Below are 25414 nucleotides of genomic sequence, written 5' to 3' on the forward strand. Positions count from 1 at the left end.
TTTGTTAGAAGTTTTACAGTGAATAGCAAAGGAAGTAGTGTAGGGTTGCCAATGATGTAGAAATCTAATGTTGATATAGAAGTTGAATCATATACTAATTCACACATATTTGCCAGAGTTAATGATCCACAAATTGGGAAGACTTGGACCCTTACAGGGTTTTATGGCAGCCCAGTAACTGTAAAAAGAAAAGGTAGTTGGCAGTTATTAATGTTTTTACAACCTTTGGATCATAGACCATGGGTGTGCATGAGAAATTTCAATGAATTGCTTCATCAACATGAGAAACATGGGGGACCACAGAGACCTTTTACTCAAATGGAAGGATTTAGACATGTTTTGCAAGACAGTGACTTAAGTGACATGGGATACATTGGCACCAAATACACTTGGTCCAGTACCAAAGAAAGACCTAAATTTACCAAGGAGAGGTTAGATAGAGTGTTTGCTAATACTGAATGTGAGTAGTTTTCAAGCTATTATTGTTACCACATTAGCAATATGTTCTTCATATCACAGTCCTCTTCTAACAAACCTGAGTTCTCAGACTCAACCTACAAGAAGGAGAGCAAGACTCTTTAGATATGAACTTAGTTGGGGCCTTAAAAATAATTGTAAAGCAATGATCACTAGAGCATGGAATGTCAATATTATAAATGGAAAGACAATGGCAGCCTTCTCAAACAATCTAGATAGTTGTAGAATTCAACTAATCAACTGAAACAAGAACCAAGAGAAGGAAACCAAGGAAGACATTGAAACTCAGCTAGGCAGGGTAAAACAAATTCAAGAGAGGAACACAGGGAATGATCTGGAAGAAATAAAACAGATTCAAAGACATGTGAATATGAGATTGGAGCAAGAAGAGTTTAAGTGGAAACAAAGATCTAAACAAAGTTGGCTCAAAGTGTGGGATAATTATATTTTCACACTTGTGCTTCTTAAAGTTGTAAGACTAATTCTATTAACAGCATTAGTGATGGTGAAGGGTATCTTCATACAACTCTACAAGATATAAATTAGACTTTTCTTGATTTTTTCACTAATCTGTTTGCTACTTCTAATCCCTCGGGTCAATTACAATGTGTGAAGTTTATGCCATTCCTGATTACAGAGAAGATGAACAATAATATTTCAAATGGTTTGTTTCCTCACAGGTACAAGAAGTTGTCCTTAATATGAACCCCATGTGTTCTCCAGGACCAAATGGTTTTTCAGTTGGATTTTTTCGACAACACTGAGATATTGTAGGTAAGGATATGTGTGAAGCAGTTACAATGGCATTGAACACAAATAGGTGAGACAGTTCCATAAATGAGACGGTGCGGTTTGGATAGTGAGTTGAGATGAAAATTAAAAGTTGAATAAAATATTATTAGAATATTATTTTTTAATATTATTATTATTTTGAGGATTGAAAAAGTTGAATTGTTTATTATATTTTGTGTGAAAATTAAGAAAATTTTTCATAATAAGATGAGATGAAACATTTCTTGTATCCAAACGGATTATATAGTCTTAATTCCAAAAACCAAATTGAAGACAATATTGCCTAATATCATATCCCCAACTTAGAGTGCATTTGTTCCAGGGAGACTAATAGCAGATAATGTAGTAGTTGCCTCTGAAGCCTTCCACTCTTTGTAGTGTAGAATGAAAGGTTTAACTGGATACATGGCTCTAAAGTTGGATATGAGTAAAACTTATGACAGGTTGGAGTGAAGCTTTATTGAAATTGTGATGGAAAAGATGAGATTCAATAGAAGATGGATTGACTTAATTTTAAACTGTGTAACTACAGTCTCATACTCTCTCTTAATTAATGGATCCCCACAACCAGTCATTACTCCATCTCGATGCATTAGACAAGGTGATCCATTGTCACCCTATCTATTTATATTGTGTTCAGAGGCCCTAAGTCAAATGCTCAACAAGGCAGAAGAAGCAAGGATGATAATTGTTTTACCACTGGGTAGAGGAAAAATTCACATAAATCATCTATTTTTTGCAGATGATAGTTTGTTATTCTTCCAAGCTTCATCTTTGGAATGGACTAGGATACTACATCTTTTAGGCCAATATTAAATAGGATCAGGACAGAGGCTGAATAAAGAAAAGTCATATCTTTTTTTCAGTAAAAAGTAAAAACACACAGCTCTCAGCAAGGGACACTATCACCAGTATTGCATGGTCAAAATTACCAGCTCTTATGAGAAATATCTTGGTCTTCCAGCTTTGATATGCAGATCAAGAAACAAGGACTTTAAAGAAATATTTGACAAAGTCATAGGCAAAATGAGCAATTGGAAGCTAAAGTTTTTATCACAAGTAGGGAGGGAAATCCTGATAAAATTTGTTATATAAGTCATCCCTACTTATTCGATGGAAGTTTTTAAACTTCCTAAAGGCTTGCTGAAACTACTAAACAGGATGATGAGAGGGTACTGGTGGGGTCAAGCTAACCAGGAGAGAAAAATGAATTAGTTGAGTAGGTCTCAAATGAGGAAGTTCAAAGAGATAGGGGGCTTGGTTTTAGAGAATTTGAGAACTTTAACCTTGCTTTGTTTGCAAAACAAGATTGGAGGATTATTAAAAGTCCAAATTCTCTAGCATCAAGAGTCCTGCAAGTAAAATATTTTCCTCAATCTAATTTTTTCAATGCTAAGTTGGGAAGTAATCCCTCTTATATTTGAAGAAGCATTTTATCTACTAGAGCTCTACTTCTAGAAGGGACCATATGGAGAATTGGCAATGGGAAATCAGTAAGAATTTGGTCAGATCTTTAGCTGCCTCAACCTACCTTATACAAACCTCAAAGTGGAAACAATTTATTGGGGGATGATGCTAAAGTGGAGGTTCTTATTCAACCAGAAACTAAGGAATGAAACATACCCTTGATCAAAGCAGTTTTCAATAATACTGAAGCTAACCTAATAATTCAGATTCCAATCAGTCAAAACAATAAGCAAGACAAGTTGGTTTGGAGAAGCAATGCAAATGGAGTTTTTTATAGTGAGGAATGCTTATCACTTACAAGGAGAACTGCAAGAAAGACAAAAAGGACAAAACTCTCATAATTCCCACCCTCTAGAAGAATGGACCAAACTGTAGAAGATTGCAATACCACCAGCAACCAAGAATTTCTTGTAGAGAGCATGTAGGAATATTCTACCTACCAAATTCAACCTATGCAAAAAGAAAATTCTGGAAGACCCCATTTGCCTAATGTGTCTACTGGAACTAGAAACTATAGAACACATACTTTGGGAATGTGCTTCAGATACTGATATTCTGGGTTAATGCTCCAGGAAAATTCAAAAAAGCCAGTTTTCATACAAAAGTGTTAAAAACTTATTGCAAAACATGTTAAAAAAGCTAAACAAGGAAGAGATGATTGAGCTATCTTTAACTCTCTGGAATTTATGGTAGAGAAGGAATGAATTTGTTTTTAAGAACATACTCGTTGATCCAAACACAGTGTTACACAGAGTGAATCAAATGCTGATAGATATTTTTGTTTTAGAATCAAGAGAGGTTAACCAGACATCTTCTACAAATACAAGGAGAGTTACATGGGAATGTCCACCTCAAGGTTTTTGTAAGATCAACTGGAATGTGGCAGTTGATACAAGTCATTGTAAAATAGGGATAGGTGTTGCTATTAGAGACGAGGAAGGCAACTTTCTGACTATTTTGAGGAAGAAACAAGCTTCTTCCTAATCCACTTCTAGCAGAGGCAACAGTTGCACTCCCAGCAGTCAATTTTGGTCTTCAACTGGGCATGAGCAAGGTAATCTTAGAAGGAGACTCTAAAAAAGTGGTTAATGAAGTCTATCAGAGAAGCCAAAATAATAGTTATTTTGGAATGCTCAATTCAGACATTCTTTTTTTTTTATTATTATATAAGTAAATTTCAGACATTCAAGTTTGTATGACTAAATATGTAAACTGCCAATTCAGCCATATACATCGTGAAGGCAATTCAGTTGCCCACAATCTAGGAAAGGATACCTTATTTGTAATAGACTGTATAGTAGATATGGAGAATCCTCCTAACTTTCTCCGGTTCTTGTATTAGAACAAGTTATCAATGAATGAGATTTAAAAAAAAAAAAAAAAGATATAGATAAGGTAATGAACTCAAGAGTTCCATTTGACAGTCTCTCTCTTCAGGTTGGCATAGAAATCAACACCCATGACCAATTGAGTCTCAAATCGATATGGGACCCACTATTAAACTCAAGTTGATTAATATTCTTACTTTTATAAGAAATAACAGCAAAAGTAAATTTTAGAATAGGGCATAGGAGTATCTTGTGATTCAACAACCATATTATTGAAATCAATATGTGCATGACAAAGCTTTAGCAACAGTTTATGACTTTATTCTGAGTGTTTTAAACGCGTACAGGCTCAGTAGCTTTCTTCAGCCATCCCTTCTCAGATTCATTCAAGTAGGGAGAGAGAATCTCCCTACACTTTGAATGGTAGCCATTTAGCCAATCTATTTCTTCACGAGTTAAAAGGCTCAACTCAATCAGCTTTCTCTGGTATGGTGCCTGCAGGTAAAATGCAAAACAACAAACTCTAGCTATCTATAATCTGCTGTTTCCATGCAAATATCGGATCGAACAAATTCAATTTATGTAGGAATCATCAATACAAACACTAAATTAAAATTCAGGATTGTATAAAAAGGATTGCAGTTAGACTAAATCTGTTTGCCAGAGTTTGGAATGAAAAAATGAAGAACACTAACATTCCAAAATCAAATACTTGACTAAACAGGAGTGTCTATTTGCACAAAACACTTTGCACAGAATGCACATTTGATCCTACATCGCTAGTGCAAGAACCATCATGTGAATGGCCAAACTCTAGACTTTTCAAGGACACATTCGGCTTGGCAGACCGCACATTTGTTTCTTGTCTTTCACACACAAACATAGGAGTAACACCCACAGTGAATCATATTATCATTATTATTGTTATTATCAGTTTTATATTCTTGCTAAAGAAACTTCTTTCAAGTTATGAGATATAGTTGAGAGGGTTAAAGGGAATATATATGTAAGGGCAAATTACTTCTTTTCCACCTTAAACTATGAGGTCACTTGCAATGTCCCTTCTAAAATTCAGATTTGAGAAATGAACCCCATAAACTACAGGTCAGTTGCAATGTTCTCTAACATTAAATTTTCTCCTATTTCGTCTTCAAGTTCATGTCTTAAACAAACTATCACACAATAATGTGTTTATTGCTCAATGTTTTGATAACGTGATAGGTATTAAAGTCAATGAATATGCAAATAAAAGAAGAGTAATGCTACATACAATCATGTAGTGTGCAAGTGCCGTACAGTCGCTTTGAAAAAGGGTGGGGTCCACTATTAAAAAATTAATTTTTTTTTTTCATGTGGGTTTCATATTTATTAATCTTTTTCAAAATGATTGTGCGGCGCTTGTACACTCACGACTGCAAGAATCATTTCTCATAAAAGAATAGGCTATGATTACTCAAATTTAACATCTAAGAGTACATTAGAAATGACCTCATAGTTTAGGTGAGAAAATTCGCTTCATCCTAAAAGTAAAATCTCTTAAATCTCAGAACGCATAGTATATACTATATTTCCATTTAAAGGGCAAAGGACTGGTCAGTTGAATAGATACCAATTTTTGGAATCAGTTGCTTATTCAATAGTGTTCTAAGCAAAGAAGCTCCAGTCAATTGGCATTGAAAGGAGCCTTTGTACAAATAAAAAATTAATAACAAAAATGAAATAAACTAGGAAAGGCATTTTTAGAGTATAATAAGAGGCTGGGAGTTGAAACCGGCTAAATGACAAAGTGAAATAATTAACAAACAAATGAAAGATTTAGATGATTTCCAAAGATGGATGTATCAGAACTTACCCATGTTATGTGCTCGAAAGATAAGTAACCCTTGTCAGCAAAGTTGAATTTTGTACCAGCTTCCTTGATTACCAGCACATTCTCCAATCTTATACCGAAGTTATCATCCTCATAGTAACCAGGTTCTGACAATTGCAATTCCAATCCATCGTTATTAAAGTTGCAATGGTCTAGTAGGAATCCTTCAATTCTTAGGAAAAAGATCAAGTTTGAGGAAATAAACCCAGAACCATGATATTGAGATACAAAACGTCCAATTGAGTTTAAACTATAACAGCATGTGAAATGACTTATCTTGAGAGCATTTAGACTAAATCTCCATTGTGGACTATTGTCCCAAAAGTCCTTGGAACAAATATGCCCGAGCAAAATATCAGTTGAGAACTCAGAGAACAAGCATGCATGCACAGCAGTGCAGATTGAGCAGCAAGAAACAGAACAAAATAAACTAAATGAGAGAAGGTAAAACAGCAGATTTGAGATTTGTAAGCATTGTAGCACTAGATGCCAAGGATCGTAGGATGCCAGGGTATTTATTTTCTATATAGTAAAACCTTTCTAAGCAGGAAGTCATTAGCAACTATGTCCACCATTCTGGCTATATTGTTTTTGACAAGTCCATCCTGGCTATAATTAACAGATGGAATCAACCAAATAGTATGGCAGTCCATGTGGCTGTCCAAAGTGTGGTATATAATGTTCTGTTGTTTTAGCAAAAACATAGTAGTCAATGGCAAGGATATTAACCATCTGTTACAATCATGGATGCTTGTAGCGGCACATTTTGAGCCTGGGGCCTGAAACTAATCATATGAGGTCCTGTAAAGTGGAAAAGGAAAAAAACCGGTAATTAAATCAAATCATTCTGGGTAGAGAAAAGCCAAAGGCAAGAAGTTATCCTTCATCCGTTACCTTCATGAACATTTAGGTAAGACCCAATTCCATGACCAGTACCATGACGGTAATCAAGACCATCCTTCCACAAAGGAACTCGAGCAAGAATGTCCAGGGCCTGACCTGAAAAGGCAAGCAGATGCAAATGTTTCCACTTCATCTTTAAATTTGGCAGATCTATAGATATACACTTAAAAAGATCCTTGTTTGAATGTGGAAAAAATAAAACATAAAAGAATAAAACAGAATTTGTTATACCATTAGTTCCATTAGGAAATCGAGCATTTCCAAGAGCAATATGGCCTTTGAGGACCTGCACAAAATGCATCAAATTAAGCAACTTCTTAAAGAACAAAAAATATTGATCACCTAAAAGAATACTTTCATATTAAATCCTTTGCTAAATTCTTACAAATTGGAGAATGAAATAGCAATTTGAAAAAAGAAAGAAAGAAAGAGAGAAATTCTCTCAAAGCGTAGGCAACTGAACTCAGCAAAATCTCACCTTCATTAATTGGTTCAGAGAAATGCAATATGTCATTATACCACCACATAAAACAACCAAATTTACCAGAAAAATAAACTCAAATTTTCCCACTAACATATTTGTTTTTTTACTTTTCTTAGTGCTTATTATTCAATGATGTTAAAAAATGCTTTGATGAATAAATAAAATTTTAATCTTAGAGTGGAAAAAGAATTATTAGGTAAAAGATATTGTAGGTTCTGCTGAGAGACAGGAAAATGATTCAGGTGATTCATTACTGGATGTTCAGCTCCTATGGGCTGCTGGGATGGCGATGGGGTTCTAACTGCAGGTAATGGGCACATCTGCAGAAGAATTTATTACTGGTTTTCCAACGTGAATATTATCTACTAGGCTTATTCTTGCAACTAAATTGTGTGCTTCTGAGTGCAAAATCCTTTAGTAATATTCATTTATTTTTTTAATATAGCCCAGCATTTCAGAACTATTGAGTGATTTCCATCATATAAACTGTTCCTCAATCAGTTACGTTTATAGGACAATCAAAAGGACACCTTAGCATACAAAGCCATAAATTGTTCTGCCCACAAGAATCTCATCCTTTTTTTTTTTTTTTTGGACAAGGCCTGCTAATGACATCTCCCTCCAGGGAAAAGCTATATTTCAAAGTTCAAACTAATATGTTTTTTTTTAATAAATGATTTTAAATAAATATGATAATAGTTGGGACAAACTAAACTACCAAATGAAGTGGAAGACACTTACTGCAGTATAGCATGCTTTCTCGTGTTCTGAAGGTTTCCCAAAATGAACTGTCCGTGTTATATCAGTTGTTCCATCCAGGTACTTCGAGCACACCATCAACATTATCGGTAACAGAATAGAAGCATCAAGGATATTTCAAAACTAAAATATAAAAGATGAAACATATTTAAGACTTTGGTTATGGCTATGTTGCAAACAATTTGTGATAATTTCAACTTTAAAAAGTAAACTACGTATGATATTTGACAAACCTGTGCTCCTGAATCGAAAAGATAGATTCTGTCCGGATCAAACTCGGCGCATGTTTCTGCATGTGGTGCATAATGGATGATTGCTGCATTGGGGCCAACTGATGAAATAGTACGAAAACTTAAGCCTCTGAAATACTGCAACCATAACACAAAATAATCATCATGTCAAACTATGCAGACAGAGATAAATTAAACTGCATTCCACAGTTCATATTCCAGCAACCAATTCAAGGTCTTTCATTTTACTTCTATCCTTGAATATCTCAGGTAGCTTTATCCCAGTTAGCTTTAATTACCAAGAACATTTCACACTGAAACTATCATTTTCAAATAACATGAAAAGTGATCATCATCTCTACTGCCAGATCATTAGTTTTGATGGCAAAAAAGGTACTGAAATAGGGATATATATAAATGAGTACTTATTTTATTGTGATACTTTATCACATCAGTTGTCATTGACAGGGAGACAACAGAATACCCCCTCCCTTTCACCACTACACTGTGGCTGGTGGGTTAGGGGGCAGGTGGGCCTCACGCAATACTGAGAAATGGGAATGGATTTACTGCTGCTTCTTAAAATCATGTTAGACGTAGTGATTTTACTTTAAGAGGTATAATATATCAGATTATAACCTTTTACAACCCCCTTAAATGATCGAGTCATTCAGACTGAAAAGGAAGCAAGGAAGCAACCAGAAATATATATATATATATATATATTTATGGAAAGCCTCAACTGGATTCATTGGACCCCAGTTTCACAGTAAAAGAAATCAGATTAAAGAAGATAATAACATAAAGCATTTCTTCAAATGAATACTCAAATTTACACAAAACGGGTCTGGCTGTGTCAAAAAGGGTAGGCATGCTAAAGTTTTGATTTTACGTACATAGAAATCTCACATGAAAACGACATTACCTCTTTTGATGCTCGAAAAGTCTCCAGCTTATCACTTGCACTCACCTCTGTCAGCTTCAAGGTTTCCCTGCCATAAGTTCATTGCAACAACATGACAAAATACTGATCAGCAACTTGTAAACTCCTGTCACAGCAAATATGTTCTGCGCATTTTGTGCTACAACAAAAAATGAATCAATACTGATAGTAATCAAATAAGTTGAGGGCTTGCAATATATAATTTTAAACGGAGAACAAAAGAGGTCAATGAGTAGATGGGGACAAAAGCACAAGCTCCACTCATTTTGCCATCTGAAGACTAAGTAAGCTAATTCACGGTCAAGCAGACCAGATTTTTATTCTAATGGGCATATTATTTATGTATGATCAACTACACTGAGTCCTTTGAAAATCCATGAGCACACTCAATGGTTCCAAGTTTTGGACTCATTCCTACGTATCTTAATTTACAATCTAGTATAATGTATGAATAATGAAAGCCAATGTGGTACTGCCAGAAAAGGTAATGCTTTCTATGCAGTATAGTCACAAAACTTAGTGTTAGAAGACGAAGTTCTCATTCAATTATATGTATCAGCAATTTATACCATGTGAAAGATAAATTCATTTTTAGCGCCAAACACTATTTTTTCCAAGTAGTACCAATAAGTTATATGATATGTCATCTTTCACTGAAATAATTTATCAGTTTATGTCTGGACTCTGATACATCTCACTAACAACTGTTGACTTGATCCATGACAAGCGCTAGCATAGTAAATCAGGATAACAAACTCACATATGGTTTTTCTGGTTCACTCCTATACCCTCCAAAAAGTAGCCAGAAGCACCATAAATCTCTTGCATCTGCAATAAATAAGATTAGGCATCATTTTCATGCCTTGGGTTTTGTTTCATATGTTGGCAAACATAAACAAAATGCATGGAGACCAACAAGATCTGAGAGAGAGAGGGGGGGAGAGAGAGAGACTAGAAAAGCAGCGTGTGTGTAAGGACTCGGTACTCTTATAGCTTAAGGGTGTTATTGTACTTATGTTATAGTTTACATAATATAAATATGTGGTGAAAAACCTTGTATGCAGAGACTAAAAACAAGACCTTTCTTTCACATTCTCTTTGCTTCCTCTTCTTCTAACTATTTTCAACTTTACAATTCAACTTTTACAACACTTGTTTATTATCCAGAGAATATACTGAGGTCAGAATTAATAAGTTTCACAGCATACCTGAATATCTAACCAGGCAAGATATTGCACAACAGCTGCACCATCCCGAATGTGTGCCTTTTTTAACCCTTCCAACTCAACGGGGTTCTAAAATATTATAAATCTCAGTCAAGGAGTAAATAAGAAACATAGATGGTAACGCTTGAAAATATTTCAAGAACGCAATCAAATAAAATCATCTGATTGTTTTGCTATTCTAAATTTCAAATGATGCTTATGATCTTGTATGCTTGTAACAAGCCAAGCATCCTCTTCTTTTCTGGGTTATAAGTTAAAAAAAATTGCACACTCGCATGTTTAGATCCCAACCTCCAACGTCCTTTCCAGCTTGCAGCCTTCATACTGGCACAATTGTGTGCATGTGTGTCTGTGTCTGTATACTGGATATATAGTTTTCTAGGAGACCCAGGAAAAATATTTCACACACGTTTGGATTCGAAGATGATTTGAGATGAGCTGAGATGAGCTGAGATGGATTGTGAATAGTAATGAGATGAGTTGTGAATAGTAGTGAGATTTATGAGTTAAAGTTGCTGAATAGTAGTGAGATGAGTTGAGATGAGCTGAGATCACTTACGAATCCAAACGAGTCCAAGTGGAACACCCCAGAAAAAAATATATCTACCACCAATATTGATAGGCTAAGAAATTCAAACCAACTCCTTAATTAATGTATAGAATTTAGAACTTGCACTACTCATACAAGAAGTTTGTTCAAGTGACTCTTTACTTTCTTAATAGCCTTTTTCACTTGCATCCTTCAAAGTAGTGTCTACAGCCTTGCCAAGTCCAAAACCCTGTTCGGAGGTGACCAATGTTGACTTTAACAAGTTAAACTGGGGATATAGTTCAAATTCATGTTGAATACATAATTCACAAAAACTTTCTACAACCAAAAACATGAACTTTGCAATGAGTAAATCGAATAAATATCCTCATCCTTAAAAAATAAAGAAAAAAAATGAGGGCTAGAATGAGGAGTTTGCAGGACACATGATACTTGAAAACTAAGAAGTCAGATATATTGAAGAAAAGCACAAGACTGCAAGCCCATATAAAAATCAGAAAACTCAAAAAAATATAAAGGTAATTTCAATAACATCCAATATCAGCCAAACCATTTTTTTTTATAAGTAAGAAACTTTATTGATTGAATGAAACTAGGCACAGCCCATGTACACAGGAAGTATACAAAAGAGACCTAATTACATTCTAGAAAGCTGAAAAGAAAGCAAGAACTCATGAACATTCCCTCCCTTAATATCAGCCAAACCATTATAAAGGGGGGATATTCAAAATCGCATTGAAAGACATGTAGCAAAATATACCAAGAAAAAAAAAAGAGTACCAAAATCGCATTGAAAGACATGTAGCAAAATATATCAAGAAATAAAAGAGTACCAACTAAACTAGCAGGCTGTCAGCAGCTCAAGAACTATTTTCTTAGCTGCACATATTTTCATGGATGGGGTTCTATACAAACACATTTGATTAATTTATCTATGATCTCAGCTTATCAGTTCATTAATATCATAGGTAAGCTTCAGTTATCAGCATTAGAAAAAACCATTTATTATCATTTTTGGATAGGAAGCATGTATACTACCTTAATAGCTTTTGCAAGAGCCAAAGGTGATGGCTGTAGAAGAACCTTATCAGCATCCAGTTTTGAATGCAGAGCATAGCAGCATGAACCAGGGTCAATCCATATGAGGTCAAAATCAGTCTCACGAGGATTAATTTCCACATCACTCTTGACTTCAGTTTGAGCTCCTTTGATAGCAGACAGAGGATTGAGTTGATTAGATGCAAGCAAGGTCACATCTGCACTCAATGCACCATACTCCCGGATTTCAATTCCGTTCTCCTCCATATAAGAGTTTACCTGCATACAACATGTTTCTCAGAAAAGTCTACCAGTGTAATTAGGTCAACACCATGTGCTCAAATTTGTATTGAAAAATAACAATTGGAACATGAAGGACTCTATGGTTTCAACAGCCGCTATCAGATACAGTATTGGTTAAACTTGATACAAATTAAGGGAATATTATTGGTTGTTATCATAAATTTGCACCATTATTTATCTTTTTAAAGAAAGCAAAAGCAGTATTAAAGTTCAATCTTAGAATCTGACCTCTGAAGAGAGCTTCCTCCTGTCCACATAAAAGAAAGCTGAGTTGGATGTTACTATAGCAAATGCATGAACAACTGGGCAATAGGATACATCAGTCCCACGGATGTTATATAACCAAGCAACCTGCACAAGCAAATATACTGAAGTTTTGCATGAAAGAATCAATGATAAAGTATCTGAATAGAGGTCAGGGGCCCAAATTTCAAGAAATTATTAACAAGAAGATAATAAGAGCAGAAAGAATATAAGTTTAGGAAAAATATAAACTTACCTCATCAAGTGCTGTAATGATTATACCACGAGCCTTTTGCTTTATGAGCTTTTCTCTCAAATCATTCAACTTGTCTGTGACAGAACGACCAGCAAATTCCAATGGATGTATAATAACAGGGCTAACTTCCAGTGGAGGCCGATTTTCCCAAACTTCATCCACCAAATTTTGAGAAGTCTGAATCAGCTTCTGCTGTTTTTTGGCAAAAGCAAGCTCCCATCTTTGTGCGGTGTCTATGGACACGCACCAGGGATCGACACCAATGGCAGCTTCTCTTGGCAGATTCTAATAAAAAAAATAAACAAAACTTACACTAGATATAATGAAGAAATATCATTTAATATATAAAAATGCATATTTAAATAAAAAATGAATTTATAGAAGTAGCAGAACCATCAAAACTATCATTCTGTACTGCAAATATTAAATGACATGATTCTATAGCAACCTGGGAAGTTAAGTGATCAAGAGATAGAGACTTAAGAATCAAGTTGGAGTCTACATGTAACAACCCAAAGAAAGCCCAAGCTAAGATTTAGATTATACTCCAAAATAAATCGTTAATCAGTTGGAGTCTAATGCGAGATCTCATTCACATTAATTCCTATACTAAGTCCGGGTGTCCCTCACTCATGACCGACGTCCTCATTAGGCTATTCCAGAAAAGGCATGGCTCAAGTCTCACACTGGTAACTTGGGAGTTTTCTCTGATACCATTTTTAATGATCCAAGAAAAGCCCAAGTCACATTCAAACTTATACTCGAAAAAAATTAATCAAAATTATAATTGAAACCCCTTGTCATTATAAACCACAAGACCTTCTCTCTACCAGGCACTATGGGCACAATCATTCCTATACCCAGTCCCGAGTGTTACATAGTGAGTCCAACCTTGTGACGATAATCTAGATAAAAATACATGCTTTGGTTGAAATTGGATCGATATAAAAAAGTATAGAACAAGATTCATGAAGACATACGGAAGTTTGAAAAGGGATGATAGAAAGAAAAAGACATCCATGAGAGTATTCAAGAATAATTCATATGAAATATTTAAAAGATAGTGACTCACATCTGCCATCCAGACATCTACAGATGGGTCTTCTCCAATACGCATGAGCTTCCATTGATCACTAAGTTCCTTCATTGCCTGCAAAAAGTAACGCCCATCTGTCCACAGCAGTGCTTCTTTCATTGTTATAAGTGCCAAACCTGAATGAAATACAGACAAAGGGTAGGGAGTTTAATGCTTTGTTTTGTTTTTTGGAAGGGTGTGGGGGATGATTTCCTAGCAATGTGTTCTATTCAAATTTGCACATAATACCCTTGACCTTGACGGGTCATTGCAGGAAAATGGGGCTCTAGTACTGCACAAAGCTGTGCAGTACGGCATGTTAACAAAAGATGGAACAAGTCAGCCCCAACGAGTTTAATGTTGATTAAATAAAAACTACAATCCGCTCATCCTAAGATGGATTATTGTCTCAAGAGAGTATCGTACTGTAAGCTTCCTACAATTCATTTAAAAAAAAAAACAGTTATGATTGTATACAGTTGTTTCTTAAATTTAAAACGAACCAGCACTTCCAGTGAAGCCAGAAACAAATTCACGTCTCTTGTCTCGCGCAGACACATACTCGCTCTGCAGCAACAAACACAATTCACATTAAAAAAAAGAAGGAAAAATTAAAATTAGTACATTGAAATACTGTACTGTTGAATCGTGTGCTGCAAAAAAAAATAATGATTAATAAACAAAGTCAATTCATCAGAGATAATCAGAGGAAAAAGCAACTCCCAAAACAGATTCAAAAGACGTAGTGTCATAAATGAGGCGAGATCAAACTTGTCAACTGCTAAAAAGAACAGTGACATCGTCTACAACTGGGAGTCTGGGACCGCAGCTAAAAAGAAGAGATTAGAGCTGTATCTAGCAGCATGAAATTAGAGTTGGACGAAATTGGAGGCTTCACTTTACGGTTCTCAACATAAAGGTTCTCCATTCCATCAAAAGTCCAAATTTAAAGCCGAATTTCGTAGTGCCAATCGTATTTGCCACGGTGACGCTGCGCAGCTAATCTCTAAATCCCAAACACCATTTACAGATAATCTACGATGCATGAAAATATAGCATAGATTTCAATGGAAGGTTACCGTTCATCACTGATCAGAATGTTGTTAGCACAGCCAATTATTGAATAAAAAGTTCTCTCCAAAGTATGAGAAAGTAAGAAAACAAAGAACGGGAAATAATATAGTTGGGAACGCTTGAGACTATACGGAAAGGAGATGTTGGGACTGAGAGTGAGAGAAACAAAAGAGAAAAGAGGCAAAACCTGATGATAATCTTCGGAAGGCACAACCAAGGCAGCAAGCGGCGGAGAGTGAGAAGCCATTAGAGATCTCAAAGCACCCAGAGTGTCTTCCATCTCTGTCTCTCTTTCTTTTATTTCTTTCTTTGCGATCTTAACGAGTTTGGAGTCTCGAGTTGGGGAGAGTTCGAGCGAGCGTAGTAGTTATATAGCATGCATGCATCGCTTGCAGGAAAAGCAAAGGAAACTAGTCACACGCGTAGCTCTTGTTCGGAAATTCTTTTCCTTTCCTCATTGGAAGGTGCTGTTATGCATATAATTTTATGAAAAATCTACTTTGCCACTCATTTTGCACCCTCATTGACACTTCATGTATTTTACTTTTTTTTTTCTAATAGTTAAAGAAGTAACAATTTGTGTAATGATATTTTTTTTATATTTTTTAAAAATATTTTAAAATTATAAAAAAAAATGTGAATTAAAAAATTAGAAAAAAATAAAATATTAAATTTGGCCTAGCGGTCAGATTGATTAGATTACTCTGTAGCTCGACTGTAATTTTATTTACAAGACCCGTACAATCATTTTGTATAAAAATGAATCTCACTAATAAAGAATGAATGTTTTATACTTTTTCAAATGGAGTCGCTGACTTGTTTATTTAGAACATATATAAATCATTTCTCTAATTATAATTATACGTATTCAAGTATCAGCTTTCAAAAATTACGAAAAATTCTAAAATTTAAAATTTAAAATAAATAAATATGCGGTACAAATCGTCGTTTCTTTTTTATAATAAATCTTCGTTTCTATACGAGGGAATCGGTTCTCTTTGCTTCCCCCATTTCCCTTGAACTGCCTGTGTGGAGTTTCACAAAATCTTGGCTGTTTATAACAAATCAAGGGCTCCGGTATGCCAGCTCAGCATATTCTTAACCATTAGCTTGGTTGTAATATGACCACCGAATCACTAAAGTTGTCATTTTATTCGATAACTCTCACTACTTTCGTGCTCTCTTCTCCTTTTTGTGAAAGAAGCATGTCGTTTGGTTTGAGAAGAGGAATCTGTTACATTTTTATTCTTTCTATTCTTTTAATTTCTTGATGGGAATCTGGAATAAATCTTCATCCTTTACAGGGTTTGGAAGACAAGAATATTGCTGTGAAGTGTGAATTAAATTCAATACAATTCTTAAACTAATCAAAACTGGTCTAGGTGACTTGTCGAGATGCTAATCTTCTTGATACAATCTACTCATTTCAATTTCATGTCATAGAATAAAGTGTACATGAAAAGCAATTGGACAAGTTCACATAATTATTAATGAATCAAGCAGAAGAATTTTCCAAAACATGTACAGCTTTTCAAAGAGAAGAAGAGAGACAGAGAGAGAGAGAGAGAGAGAGAGAAGAGATAGGAAATATATTGACTATGGTGTACCCGAAATTCCAAAGACCAATCAAGGAACGAATATTTATGATTTGATGAGCTGGAACCATGTATATACTTATGAACTGTGTAGTATGTGACCATCATGCAACGTTGAGCCTCTTGAGTACTGCAGCCATATACTTGCCCTGATGCTCCGCGATTGCCAGTTCTGTTTCGCTAGGCTCTCTTGTGCCATCTCCAGCAAAAACTCCAGCACCATATGGTGAACCCCCTCGAATTGAGTCCATCTTGAACATCCCAGCTCCGAAGGTGTACCCAATGGGAACAAACAGCATTCCGTGATGCGCTAACTGGGTGATTGCTGTCCAACTGCAGTCATTAGGAGAATGGAAACCATTTGAATATTTTCTCTCAAACTATTTACACTGATGTTAACAATCATCAAAACTAAGAAAAGAATGAACAGATGCACTTATGAACACAGAGAAACAATCCTTCAATTCCTATCTGCAAAAATACTTTGATAAACGAAAATTTATACGGAACCCACAACTTTAGGCATATGAAGTACTCTGATGAAGCTCAAGCAACTGCCAAACCAACCTCCGCTAACTCAATAAAAACATTAGGATATGTTGAGAGTAGCACGAAAAAGAGCTCGAGGTTGGCAAAAGCAGAGTAATGGAAGAAAAGTTTTCTAAGTATTCTCTGTATCTATTTTATTTACAGTACGTAATATATATATAGATTACATCGTGCAAGGAAGGATGAAAGAATGTTCTGACAAATCTAACAAATCCTAACAGAATGGAAAGCATGCATGTTATTGCACCATTTCGTTTTTATCTGGTGGAGCCTTGAGTATCTGAGTCTGTTGTGAGCTCAATAGCCCCCCGCAAGATGGAGAGTAAATGTTGATTACTCCCATCTTGTACAGCAATCGATTGAAGTTCGGGGAGTGTATTGGTTTAGTGAGCAGATCCGCTAATTGACTGGAAGAAGGAACATGGGCAGTGGAAATTTGGCCAGCCAATATTTTGTCTCGAACCAGGTGGCAGTCGAGTTCGATGTGTTTCGTGCGTTCATGAAACACGGGATTGGCGGCAATGTGCAACGCTGCTAAGTTGTCACAATATAAGGTTGCAGGAGTAGATATGTCGATGCGTAAATCATGTAGAAAGTAACGTAACCATGTAAGTTCACAAGCAACCGCAGCCATCGCACGGTATTCGGATTCTGCCGAGGAAAGAGAGATAGTGTTCTGCTTCTTTGACTTCCACGAGATGAGGGAGTGACCAAGGAATACGCAGAAACCAGTGGTGGATTTCCGTGTATCAGGACAATTGGCCCAACTAGCATCCGAATAGGCAATGAGTTCAAGGTTGGAGTTGTTGGAGAAAAATATTCCCTGACCCGGATTGCCCTTGATATATCTGAGTATTTTGATGAGTGCATTGTAATGAGGCATTCGTGGTTTCTCCATGAACTGGCTGAGTAGATTGACGCTATAATTCAGGTCAAGTCTTGTGTTGGTGAGGTAAAGTAATTTACCAACTAATTTTCTGTATAGAAATGGTTCATGAAATAAATCTCCATCATCCTTTGTGAGTTTGAGATTCGGCTCCATGGGCAAGGGGGATGGCTTGGCTGCGAGTAATCCTGTTTCGGAGAGTATATCGAGTGCATACTTGCGCTGACACAACTGAATCCCTGTCTTAGAGCGAGCTATCTCCATGCCGAGGAAGTAGCGTAGTGGACCCAATGTTTTGATCTTGAATTTGGTGGCAAGAAACTACTTCACATTGTTGCTGGAGGTGGGGTCAGAGCTTAATAAAATTATGTCGTCGACATAAATAAGAAGTGCAGTGAAAGAAGCATGCGTTTGCTTGGTAAATAGACTGTAATCTGCTTTGGACTGGATGAAGCCGAATTCAGCTAAGGAAGAAGACAGTTTTGTGTTCCATTGTCGAGACGCTTGGCGCAAACCATAAAGGCTTTTGTGTAAATGACAAACCTGATTTGTCTTAGCTGAGGGATGTCCAGGAGGGGGCTTCATATAGAGTTCTTCGTCGAGCTCTCCATATAGGAATGCATTATTGATGTCCAGCTGTTGAAGGTCCCAACCTTGAATGGCAGCTACTGCAATAAGGCAGCGAATGGAGACCATTTTAGCAACTGGGGAAAATGTATCGTGGAAATCTATACCTTCACGTTGTGTGAAACCCTTTGCGACTAATCTGGCTTTGGCACGTTCAATGGACCCATCTGCATTGAATTTGTATTTGTAAATCCATTTACATGCAATCGGTTTCTTGCCAGGAGATAGATCAACCATGGACCATGTCTCATTAAGTTCAAGAGCAGTGAGCTCTTGCTCCATTGCTGCACGCCATATTGGCTCTTTGACAGCTTGTGTGTAAGAAGTTGGTTCTTGGTGCATAGATATGGAGGTTGTGAAAGCTTTGAAAGAGGGTGAAAGGGTGTGGTAAGAGAGAACAGAAGTGAGAGGGAAAATTACCTTTGGATTGTTGAGAGGACCGTGATCTTCATGCTTGGTTGTTGATTGGAGAGCGGCAGGGGCAGTGACTTGCTGACAATGAAAATCTTGTAGATAAGCTGGGGCTTTTCTGAGTCTATTTGAACGTCTTGGGAAATTGGTGAGGTTCGAACCTTGAGTGGGTTGGTGATCTGGATTTGTTGTTTCAAGGGGTGGAGAGGAATTTGATTGAGTGGAGGAGGTGGAGGACGTAGGAGGGGTGTAATGCTGGAAGGTTGGGATGGATGTATCAAGGGAAGTGGGATATGGGGTATTAAACTGAATATTGTATTGGAGTGGAGTCTGTTGTGAGCCATTGTTTGGCACGGAAGCATGGATTGGGTTGGTGTGTTTTAGAGAGAAAATTGCTTCATGAAATATGACGTCGCGAGATAAAAATATCTGGTTTGTGTTAATATCAAGAAGCTTATATCCTTTGACTCCATACGGGTAGCCAAGGAATAAGCATCGTCGAGCTCTTGGGTCAAATTTGGAGCGGGCATGATTGTGTGTGGAAGCAAAACAAAGGCAGCCGAATACTTTGAGATGAAGATAATTGGGTTTAGTTTTATATAGGAGTTCGAAAGGGGATTTGAAATGCAGGAGAGGGGTGGGGGTTCGGTTTATTAGGTAGACTGCAGTGTGGATAAAATCAGGCCAATAGTGCATGGGAAGTCCGGATTGAAATCTTAAGGCCCTTGCAACGTTGAGAATATGCTGATGTTTACGCTCAGCTAGAGCGTTTTGTTGAGGTGTGGCGACACATGTTAATTGATGTGTGACACCTTTGGATTGGAAATAATTTGGCATGTGAAACTCAGCTCCATTATCGGTTCGAACTATTTTGATTTTTGCTGCAAATTGAGTCTCAACTAGAGAAAAGAAATTTTGAAGAGATTGACGAGCCTGTGATTTGGTTTGAAGGATATAAATCCAAGTGCAACGGGTATGTTGATCAACAATTGTGAGGAAGTACCGAGCACCATTATATGCATATGTCTTATTTGGGCCCCAAATATCTGATGAGATAAGATCAAAAGGGTTGGTTGCCGTGATGGATGATGAAGGAAAAGGTAGCTTGTGTTGTTTTGCAATTGGACATATTTCACAGGGACTTTTGGAAAACACTTTGGGTTTGGATTTGTCTTTATAAATGTCATTGAGTATTTGCTGAGTCATTGAACTGTGTGCAAACCAATAGTGCCATAATTCAAATTCATCAAGTTTGGAAACATTGGAGGAATTAACAATATTTGAATGGAAAGCAGCAAATTGACGTGAAGTAGTAGAGTTTGGCCTTGGCATTTGGAGGTGATACAAGCCATTATGCACCTTCCCCAGTCCAATCGTCATCCAAGATGAAAGGTCCTGAATAAAACAACAATTTGAGAAAAAAATTAGACAACAAGATGAATGAGTGGTTAATGATCTTGCTGAAATTAAATTGAATGAAAATGCAGGGACACATAAGACATTTTTAAGTGTCAAGGAATTTGTAAGCCGGATGTCACCAAGATGTGTAGCTGCAGTTGTGGCTCCATTTGGAAGTTTAATGGTATGTGAAACAGAAGTAACGTTGTGAGTGAAAAGGGATGGGTTACAGATCATGTGATCTGTAGCTCCAGTGTTAATAATCCAAGTGGCATCTATGTCTATCTGTCGTGAATGAGTGAAGTTGCAAAAGGAGATACCAGACACTTGAGGAGGATCAGAGACGCTGGCATGGTTGGCTGCGGATGTGGAGGTAGTTGGATTAGAATGATGGAGTAGAGCAAGGAGATGACTATACTGCTCCTGAGTAATAGGTGGTCCATGGTTGATTTGTTCCTGTTCAAGAGTAGATTGGTTAGCAAATGATTTATACTTATTGTGGTGCTTGTGGCCAGGGGGAAAACCGTTGAGTTTATAACATTTTTCTTTGGTATGGCCTGGAATGTGGCAATGAGAGCACACTGGAAGATGAGGATTGGCCTTGAAGCAGCGTTCTAGAGAATGTCCAGAAATGTTGCAATGTGAACAAAATAGGCGGTCTTTGCGTGAGGAAGGAAAATTCCGTTGGTCTGGAACTCTGGCAATCATGGCAACGGGCATTGAGGGTGAGTGAAGCTGCCTACGCCGTTCTTCCTGCTGGACGAGGGAGATGACGCGGTTGAGTGCAGGGAGATCATCATGAAGTAGGATTTGAGCTCGGATAGCATCGTAAGAGTCATTGAGTCCCATGAGGAACTGCATGACTTTGTTGCGGTGCGTGTATTTCATGAGAGTTGTCACCGAACCACATGTACAGAGAGGCATGGGTTCATAAATCTCCAGTTCATCCCAGAAGCTTTTGAGCTTGTTATAGTATTGGCTGACAGAGTATTCTTCCTGCGTAAGAGTAGAAATAGATTTGGTTAATTGAAAAATGCGTGGAGCATTTTGGATTGAGAACCTATCCCGAAGGTCATTCCACACAGTGGCTGCTGAATCTGCATGGGCGATGCTCGACCGATGTTCTGAACCAACTGAATGTTGGATCCAGGCAATGATCATATCGTTGCATCTTTCCCACGGAGCATATAGGGGGTCAGTAGTGCTTGCTGGTTTGGGAAGTTTGCCGTCGATAAATCCAAGTTTATTTTTGATATTGAGAGCCCGTCGCATTGTCCTAGCCCATATTACGTAGTTCTCTGTTGTGAGTAGGTCTGGAACGAGTGGGTTTGAAGCCCCTTCACCGGGCTGAATGTAGTAAGGACTGGCAGGGTTATGAGGATTGGTTTCGGGATTGGTTTCAGTATTGCGAGGCATGGTGGTATTGGATTCTGGAGAATTTTCTGAGTCGGTGTCAGAGGTAGATTGGCTCATTTCTCTGATACCATGTTGAGAGTAGCACGAAAAAGAGCTCGAGGTTGGCAAAAGCAGAGTAATGGAAGAAAAGTTTTCTAAGTATTCTCTGTATCTATTTTATTTACAGTACGTAATATATATATAGATTACATCGTGCAAGGAAGGATGAAAGAATGTTCTGACAAATCTAACAAATCCTAACAGAATGGAAAGCATGCATGTTATTGCACCATTTCGTTTTTATCTGGTGGAGCCTTGAGTATCTGAGTCTGTTGTGAGCTCAATAGGATAAAAGGAAATATTGATAATGTGCAAAATTTTCCGTGCTCTGAAGTTTCTGACTTTCAAAATCTTAGTCCTGTAGAAAATTCTGCCCTCATGATGAAAGCAATAATCCATACTACAATCATAGTAATAGACGACAGAAACTTACTAGTTCATTTTGATAGTAGGAGTCTCATCTCTTCAGAATATATTTAGTAAAAATTATTTCATGTTGCAGTATTGGAAACTGATAAAACCTTTTGTGAAGTAGAATCAAGCAACAGCATTCTTCCGTATAGAGTAGAAACCCATTTAACGAAAGAAAGTAAAAAAACAAGGATTATTAAGACATTACAAAACAGTTTCCATCAAGCACATGTACATATGCATGTGTGGAGTATAGAAATGTAGCACACTAGCATTTCTACTCCTAATTGAACTATGGGTATTGGAATAACCGATTCTTCACAATAAGTGGGCTAAGAACTTATCAGAATAAAAACCAGCTTATATATCTGTAATATAGAATAGCTAATGTTAGTGACCCAAATGTGAAACAGATTTTCAATGTAGGTAACTTCCTTTTTTTTCCAATCTCTTTTCAAAGACAGCCACATTGCATTAAAAAGAGCCCATATTAACTTGGCCTCCCAACTTTAACATCACAGGACACATGCATTCTTCCGAACGCTGATAATCATGTTCCCACGTCTCTTTAGATACAGATTATATAAATCCCCGGAATGAAGCAAATGTCTGATAGATAGTCAGTGGCAGAGGCAAAAAATGCCACGCACTTTCCTGCCTCTAAAACTTACCGGATATCTTTCTGAAAGAATTAGGCGAGCACCTACTAATGAGAGCAACAACTCTTTTACGGAGAAGTACAATTCTATACCCATAATATTCTAATTCACCTTGACAGCCTTTTAACCCCCATTTTCATGACAGCCATGCAAGACCCCAAGCTCATGACAAATGACACCACCAAATAGTCAGTGGAGTGTGACTTGAACGTCATTTTATACTAGAAGCCTTATCGAGGATCACACTGACATTTGAGTCAGAGAACACAAATATTTTATAACTAGAAAATCTGAACGTCATCCTATGACTATGGTTTGAACGTCATTTTATACGCAGACATTTTTTCAAATAAATATATTAACCCCATTATGAGTTAGAGAACAATTATCATGGTCTTCTACGCCACTGAAGCAATCCTTCAAACAGACTAAATGCACAAATACAATGATGCAGTATCCATAATCCACTTGGTTAAAGTATGCTTACGCAGTGGTTTCTTGGCCGCCTCCTTGGGTGCCCGTGCTAACGAAGAAGCCTGCCGGCTTACCCGCGAGCTTCTGCTCTTTCCAGAGCTGCCCCGTCGAGTCAAAGAACGCCTTCATTTGCGCGGCCATGCACCCGTACCTCGTCGGAAACCCGAAAAGAAGCCCATCAGCCGCAGCCAGCTCCGCCGCCGTTATTTCAGGGATCCCGTCATCCTTGGGCGGCGCCTTCATCTGCTCCAACACCTCGCTCGGCAACGTCTCCGAAACCCTGTAAAGAACTCCCTCGACGCCGTCGACCCCATCCACACCGTTCTTCATCCGTCGGGCCAGGCCTTCCACGTGTCCGTACATCGAGTAGAAGACTATGAAGATTTTCAGCTTTGCAATTGGACCTGAGGTCGTAGTTTCGACCGTGGCGTTTGGCTCAGCGCCATGGGGCTCGTCCTCGACCGGGATCGGCGCGTTCCTCGAGCCACTGGCATCGGCAGCAGCGACGGCTGAAGGTACTTTCTTCTTGCTTGGAACACAGCCGCCTCCCTTCCCCATCGAGGAATTCCTTTAAATGGGGACAGATCGGGACCAAACCTGGAGAATCTCTGATCCGATTCTGGATACTGAGGAATGTTTCCTGAAATGTTTCAGGTGAATTCAGACTGACCTTTGGGCATTGGAAGTTGGGATCTGAATTGCTCTCGAGTAGGAGTCTAGGACTGTTCTGAATAGTGTTACCTTAATTATTGATTCTCTATATGTAAAATCATATTTTTTAAAGATTAATATTGCGTATTAAGAAAAACTTTTATATCTGATTATGTGTTTTTTAGTTTATTATTTGTTTTTTTCCAATTTTTTTTTTTTTTATATTTTGCAATTAGTACAGCTACAAATTTTATCATTTAGCACTCACTAAAAATTTTTTCCTAAAATTCTATCAGTTGGTAGAGAAAGAAGAGAAAAAAAATAATAAAATAAGATTTAGAGAGTAAACAGTACATCTTTAAATTTATAAAAATATTATTTATAATTATGCAAATTTTTGAATATATATAATCCAATACAATCTAATTTAAGCTCATATTAAACAAATATGTAAATGCATATACAGATACATAATTTGATGCTAGTACTCTTAATTATGAAAAGATTTTTTACTTTCGTATCGATTAATAATTAAGAGAGCTAGAAGAAAATATTGTACAAAAATAAAGTTTTAATCTGTATCCATCTTTACGTTGGATTTATTTTAAAATTAAAAAAGAAAATTAGAATTTAACCAAATCATCTTAATTTATAAATTTATTTTTGTTAATATCTTTATTAGTAAAGCATTTCTCTTAATATTAATAAAAAAAGATCCATTAACTTCACATATTATCAAATGTGAATTATAATGTTGAAAAATCAAATAATAAATAAGTTCTTTGTAATAAAACACAAATTTCAAAAAAAAAACATAAAAGAAAAAAGTTAAAAGTGTCACCCGTAGTGCCCTTTCAAATTTCTTACAATTTTTATATTTTTAAATATAAAGTCTACTCTTTGTTATGAAAAACTTATTTATCATTTCAAAAAATATATTGATTTTTCGCAAAAAATAAAGTTGACGCGTCGTAATATATGAAATTGCCACAAGTTTTCAATTAACTCTTGTGTAAATCTTATCCGTCTACAAATCAGCTAAATCCTAAAGTTAACATAAAACTATAAGAGCATCTCCATCGGGCATCCATGATTTTTTATTAAGATATATGGTCAAGAATTTGACGGAGTAATCAGTTTCACCGCTAAGCGTTTTAGGGCTTATTTTTTGAATAATTCTTCTTATCAGTTATTATTCACTATCTCACATTTCACACTTTAAAAAAAAAATTGTTTTCGGTAATTTTTTCCACCGCGCTCTCATATAAATATATATATAT

The 25414-nt window shown here is 36.7% G+C and overlaps 2 protein-coding genes across 3 annotated transcripts; both read right to left on the bottom strand.

The window, feature by feature from the left end:
* Window positions 1–304: 304 nt before the first annotated feature.
* LOC108997546 (aminopeptidase P1-like) lies at window positions 305–15424 on the bottom strand. 2 transcript variants are annotated; one of them, XM_018973866.2, is made up of 17 exons: window positions 15206–15424; window positions 14448–14511; window positions 13942–14081; window positions 12870–13154; window positions 12599–12721; window positions 12068–12346; window positions 10462–10548; window positions 10014–10081; window positions 9236–9302; window positions 8314–8448; window positions 8063–8143; window positions 7069–7123; window positions 6829–6933; window positions 6664–6735; window positions 5917–6041; window positions 4410–4559; window positions 305–554 (listed from the first exon to the last, which is right to left on the bottom strand). In XM_018973866.2, the coding sequence occupies exons 1-17, from the start codon at window positions 15296–15298 to the stop codon at window positions 486–488; spliced, it is 1998 nt and encodes a 665-aa protein (XP_018829411.1). In that variant the 5' UTR covers window positions 15299–15424; the 3' UTR covers window positions 305–485. The 2 variants fall into 2 exon arrangements, with proteins under 2 accessions (XP_018829411.1, XP_018829412.1); XM_018973867.2 differs by lacking the exon at window positions 305–554 and adding an exon at window positions 3662–3775 and having other exon boundaries at window positions 15206–15423.
* A 987-nt stretch (window positions 15425–16411) lies between these two features.
* On the bottom strand, window positions 16412–24231 carry LOC118343957 (probable NAD(P)H dehydrogenase (quinone) FQR1-like 2). Its single transcript, XM_035683389.1, has 2 exons — window positions 23497–24231; window positions 16412–16946 (listed from the first exon to the last, which is right to left on the bottom strand). The coding sequence occupies exons 1-2, from the start codon at window positions 24039–24041 to the stop codon at window positions 16718–16720; spliced, it is 774 nt and encodes a 257-aa protein (XP_035539282.1). The 5' UTR covers window positions 24042–24231; the 3' UTR covers window positions 16412–16717.
* Between the last annotated feature and the right edge of the window lie 1183 nt (window positions 24232–25414).

This window comes from Juglans regia, chromosome 12 (genome assembly GCF_001411555.2).
Source record: "Juglans regia cultivar Chandler chromosome 12, Walnut 2.0, whole genome shotgun sequence".
Taxonomy (NCBI): Eukaryota; Viridiplantae; Streptophyta; class Magnoliopsida; order Fagales; family Juglandaceae; genus Juglans; species Juglans regia.